General features: G+C 64.1%; 2 protein-coding genes across 2 annotated transcripts in view; both read left to right on the forward strand.

Annotated features, from left to right (window-relative positions):
* The window catches only part of EMIHUDRAFT_459406 (hypothetical protein), a gene marked incomplete at its 3' end in the record, with an annotated part of 6,063 nt that extends 5,615 nt beyond the window's left edge, over nucleotides 1–448 (forward strand). Inside the window, exon 11 of the mRNA XM_005767412.1 lies at nucleotides 14–448. Coding sequence (XP_005767469.1) covers nucleotides 14–448 — 435 coding nt within the window. The remainder of the gene's footprint in view (nucleotides 1–13) is intronic.
* Nucleotides 449–2,975: 2,527 nt separating this feature from the next.
* On the forward strand, nucleotides 2,976–3,521 carry EMIHUDRAFT_246198 (hypothetical protein; the record flags this gene model as incomplete). The annotated part of the gene is made up of 1 exon (XM_005767413.1): nucleotides 2,976–3,521. The coding sequence occupies one exon, from the start codon at nucleotides 2,976–2,978 to the stop codon at nucleotides 3,519–3,521; it is 546 nt and encodes a 181-aa protein (XP_005767470.1).
* Between the last annotated feature and the right edge of the window lie 1,311 nt (nucleotides 3,522–4,832).

A 4,832-nucleotide genomic window follows, 5' to 3' on the forward strand; every position in this document is an offset into this window, starting at 1 on the left:
CGCCGGGGCCGAGGCCTTTTGGAACTCATACCTCAAACTCGGCTTCCCGCTGGTGGCGCTGTCGGAGCCCGAGCCGCCCGAGACGTTTCAGCTGCCCGCCTCGGCCGACGGCGCTCGCGGCGAGGCGTGGAGCGAGTGGTCGCGCGTGGAGGTGGATGGCGGGGGCGGCGAGCTCCGCCTCTCGCAGCTCGTGGCGCGGCTCGAGGAGAGGTTCGGCCACGAGGTCTCCTTCCTCTCGACGAGCGGCGGCATGCTGCTCTACTCGCCCCTCTCGCCGCCCGCGAGCCAGCAGAGGTGGCTCTCCATGGGCGTGGGCGCCGCGGTGGACGAGGCGCTCGGCGGCGGACGCGGCGGCGAGCGGCTCGTGCAGCTGCAGGCGAGCCTCTACGACGAGGAGAGCGAAGAGGACGTCGAGGCGCCGCCCATCTTGTACCGCCGGCGCGACTGAGCCGTGCAGCCGGCGCGCACGGTGCTCCCAAGCTCCATCGAGCCGAGGCGCAGAGAGTTGCATTCGTTGTATACCCATGCGACCGAACTCTCCGCTGCTGAGGAGCCGCCGCCGGCCGGGCAGAGGAGAAGTTGCAGTTGTTGAGGTGTCTTTCTCAGCCGAGAGGCCGCAGAGGACAGTCGGTCGAGAGATTGCTGTCGGTCTACTTGTCTGAAGGTCGTGGCGCCGCCGATATGTAGTGGTCCGCTCGTCTCACGGAAAAAAGTTTTGGGGAAATAATCGATAGGGAATGGCCTGGTGGAGCCCCAGAAATGGCTCCCTATTTTTTGGGGGCTGGTGCGAGGCGAGGCGAGGCCTGTGTGGCGGCTTCTGGGAGGGGCTAGGAGAGGGGCGGGTTTGGCGGGAGAGGGGTCCGCGGGCGGCGCGAGCGGGCGTCCGGTGAGCGGTGTGGACGGGGCCGTGCGTGGTTTTGCGAGCTTCGACCGCGGGGCGGCGCCGTGGCCGTCGGGAGGCGAGGAATGTAGCAGCTGCTGTCCCGCACTGCTGCACGCAGGCCGCCTGGCAGGCGGTGTCATGGCGCCCCGTGAGGTGCGCGGGGGAAGCCAGCGGCGCCGGGCCTGCCGGGCGGGGGCGGGCGGGGGCGGGGACGGCGCGATGGGCCCGTGCGAGCTGCTTTAGCACCCGAATTAAAGTCGGTCGTCCAAAGTTGAGCAGAGGGCCTGAAGATTTGCACCGCGCGCGGGGGTGGTCATGGTGGTCGGTGGTTGTATCGGACGAGGGCGATCCTTGGGGCTGCGGACGTCTCCTGCCGATTCTCCGCACGGCTGTTGGTCGCGGGTTGCGCGGGTCGTTCGTGGGGCGGCGTGGGGCCCGTCCTCTCGCGGGCTCTGAAGCGAGGCGATTTTCGCCCTCCCGCGTCGGCATTTTGAGCGCCTTCCGGAGGGATTCGGGCGGTGCGGATTTGATGGGGCGGTAGCGCGGGGCGGCCTCCACCGTTTTCGCAAAAACAGCGTTTTTCGGCGCGGCCGGCGCTCGCCCCGGGAAAGTTGCCGCGCTACGCTCGGCAACTTTCTCCCGGGCGAGCGCCGAGGTGTTGTTGTGGCGGCGGTAAATGACCCTCTCTCCCTCTCTCTCTCTCCCTGCGCGCGCAGCGCGCGATTTTTTGGCGGGAGGGCCGTTTTTAACGATTTTCGAGCCCTTCTTCGAGCCGCGGCGGGGAGCTCTAACCCTAACTTAACCCTAGCTCGGAGCGGTGCTAACCCTAACCCGAGCACCTCCTCCACCCGGAACCCTAACCCTAACCGCAGCCATCCCTCCGCTGTCTGCTCGGAACGGCAAGTTACGCTAGTGCAAGCACGGCTTGGCTCGCCGGAGGCGATCGCATGTGGCGGCGGCGATGAGAGAGGTGGAGGTGGCGGCGGGACGGAGATCGCCGCGCGTCACGGCGGCAAAGTGTCGGCCATCGCCGATGCGAGGCGCCGCCTCGCCATTGCTCCTTGGCGCGGCGAGCGCTGGAGCTGCGACCGAGTGGGCGGTGGCTGCTTCGAGCGGCGCGACGGCGCAGCTCGAGTGGTGGTGTGTGGCCGCAAAACGAGGCGGCAGACGCTCGCTCTCCGCTCCAAGTTGATGCGAAGCACCTAGTGTTGCGAAAGCACGAAGCGTGAGCCGTTGGAGCGAGAGGAAGCGATTCCGGTGGCACCAACGTCAGATCATGTCGAGCGAGGCAGTGCGAGAGTGGCGCAGCGTTCCGGGAGTGACAGAGAGGCGAAGGCGGGCAAGCGCAAGAGAGAATTTGCCGAGCGCACGCACACGGGCGCAAATGCAACGGCGAGGCAGAGAGCAGTGAAACTGGCGCCAATTGCGGAGCATGGATGCACGGTGCACGCTCGTGCTCGAGCGAGAGCAAAACGCCATGCCGCTCTCGCGAACAGCGACGGCTGACTTGCGAGAGAGATTTGTGAAATGCGATTCAGGAGGTAGATTCGATCGACCAGCCAGAGAAGGCCGAATCTTTCAGTGTATGTAGCTACCCGAGAGAGAGAGAGATCGCCGTGCAAAGCTCGCTTCCGAGCTCTCACGCCGCGCGTAGGGCCCTTATTAGGGGCCTAGAGAACACTAGAACACAACCCCCTCTCCCTTTTCTCCCAGTAAGCTAAAAGTACCGTACCGAGGGTGAATTGCTGAGTTTTGGATCTCGTGCGATTTTTCGTGGCCCATTTTTCGCTTGACCTCGGTGGAAAATCGCACTATTTAAGGGCACAAACCGATTTGCTGTGGGGGGGCGGCGTTAGTTAGATCTCTACCGCCGAACGCAAGAAAGAGCTACATACACTGAGAAAAAGCGCTGGGAGTAAAGGGCACAACTTCTTTTTTACCCCACCTCGAATATTTCACCGCCGGTTTTCTTCTTTTCCTGGGGAGCGCGGCCGAAGAATTCTTTTCCTCGCTCCTCTCGTGGAGGCGATTGCTCTGAGGTAGATTGCTCTGAGGTAGATTGCTCTGAGGTAGATTGTAGACTGCTCAGACAATGCGATCCGTCGGCGGCGGCACCGGGGCGCCGGGCACTGGGGCTCGGCCTCCGAAGCAGACCGCCCCGTCGGTCTCTTTCCAGCCTCCGCCCGTGCAGGCCGGCGCGCTTCATGCGGCGCTTGTTGCCTTTCGCACCGAAACGGCCAAGACCAAAGGTATCCTTGCTTACCACGTTTTCACCAACAAAGAGCTGGATGCTATCGTCGCCCGCCGGCCTTGCAAAATCGAGCGGCTTCAACTCATCGACGGCTTCGGCCGTGGCAAAGTCCGGGACTACGGAACCGACATTGTGCGCATCTGCGTGGCGCACTCCGAGCCGGCAATCGAGACAGAAGCACCGCCGCCAGGCGGAGGCCCTACCAAGACGCCGGGCAACGCGAAGAAGCGGAAGTTTGAGACGCCCGGCACCCGCGCAGCCAGTGCACTTGGACCGGGCGGTCCAGGTTCCTCTTCGGCTCGATTGGCGGCGACGACGCCGGTCGAGGCCGCAAAGCGGTGCGACATCTTTAAGCGACTCGGCGATCTGGGGTTGGGAAACGGCTAAGTGAGCGGGCGCAGCCGAGGAGAGCAGAGCAGCCGAAGGATTCAATTGTGAAAGGCGGCCCGGGTGCGGGATGTCTGTGGGACCGAGAGCGATGCGTCATGTGTGTGTCTGCCTTCCGTTTGTTTCCTCGCAGCAACAAGAAAGAAAAAGAAATTTACTGCACGAGTGCTCCTCTGTACGCGCCGCGCTCTTTACGCGGCGCGCAGCGCCGCTAGAGCGGCTTGACGGCGAAAAAAAGACTTAGCGGTTTGGAGGTGTGAAGAGACAAAACTCAAACTTTTCGGCTCGGGTAGGGCTCGAGGCGCCGATTCATTAGACGCCGTTCGAGGGGCGTGTCGCGCGTGTGCTGTGCTACACGTTTGGCGCCGTTAGCAAAGCGCGGAGCGCCGTTGGGGCGGTGAGACGGCGCTTGACGGCGCTCACGGCTCGAGGTGTGAAGAGGCGCCGTTCACACTTTTTGCTATGAATAGTGCTCGGCTCGCCGACTCGTGAGACGGCCTTCACCGTGCGTGTGCAGCGCGTGCTCCTCTGCACGCGCCGCGCTCTCTTTGCGGCGCGCAGCGCCGCTAGAGCGGCTTGACGGCGGAAAAATGACTTAGCGGTTTCGAGGTGTGAAATGACGGTTCTCACACTTTTCGACTCGGATAGGGCTCGAGGCGCCGTTTTATCAGACGCCGTGCGAGTGGCGTGTCGCACGTGTGCTGCGCTGCACGCTCGGCGCCGTTTGCACGGCGCGGAGCGCCCTTGGGGCGGTGAGAAGGCGCCGGACGGTGTTCACGGCTCGAGGTGTGAAGAGGCGCCGTTCACACTCTTTGCTATGAATACGGCTCGGCTCGCCGACTCGTGAGACGGCCTTCACCGTGCGTGTGCAGCGCGTGCTCCTCTGCACGCGCCGCGCTCTCTTTGCGGCGCGCAGCGCCGCTAGAGCGGCTTGACGGCGAAAAAATGACTTAGCGGTTTCGAGGTGTGAAATGACGGTTCTCACACTTTTCGACTCGGATAGGGCTCGAGGAGCCGTTTTAACAGACGCCGTGCGAGTGGCGTGTCGCACGTGTGCTGCGCTGAACGCTCGGCGCCGTTTGCACGGCGCGCAGCGCCCTTGGGGCGGTGAGAAGGCGCCGGACGGTGTTCACGGCTCGAGGTGTGAAGAGGCGCCGTTCACACTCTTTGCTATGAATGGGGCTCGGCTCGCCGACTCGTGAGACGGCCTTCGCGGTGCGTGTGCAGCGCGTGCTCCTCCGCACGCGCCGCGCTCTCTTTGCGGCGCGCAGCGCCGCTAGAGCGGCTTGACGGGCAAAAAAGACTTAGCGG

This window comes from Emiliania huxleyi (assembly GCF_000372725.1).
Source record: "Emiliania huxleyi CCMP1516 unplaced genomic scaffold EMIHUscaffold_495, whole genome shotgun sequence".
Classification (NCBI taxonomy): domain Eukaryota; phylum Haptophyta; order Isochrysidales; family Noelaerhabdaceae; genus Emiliania; species Emiliania huxleyi.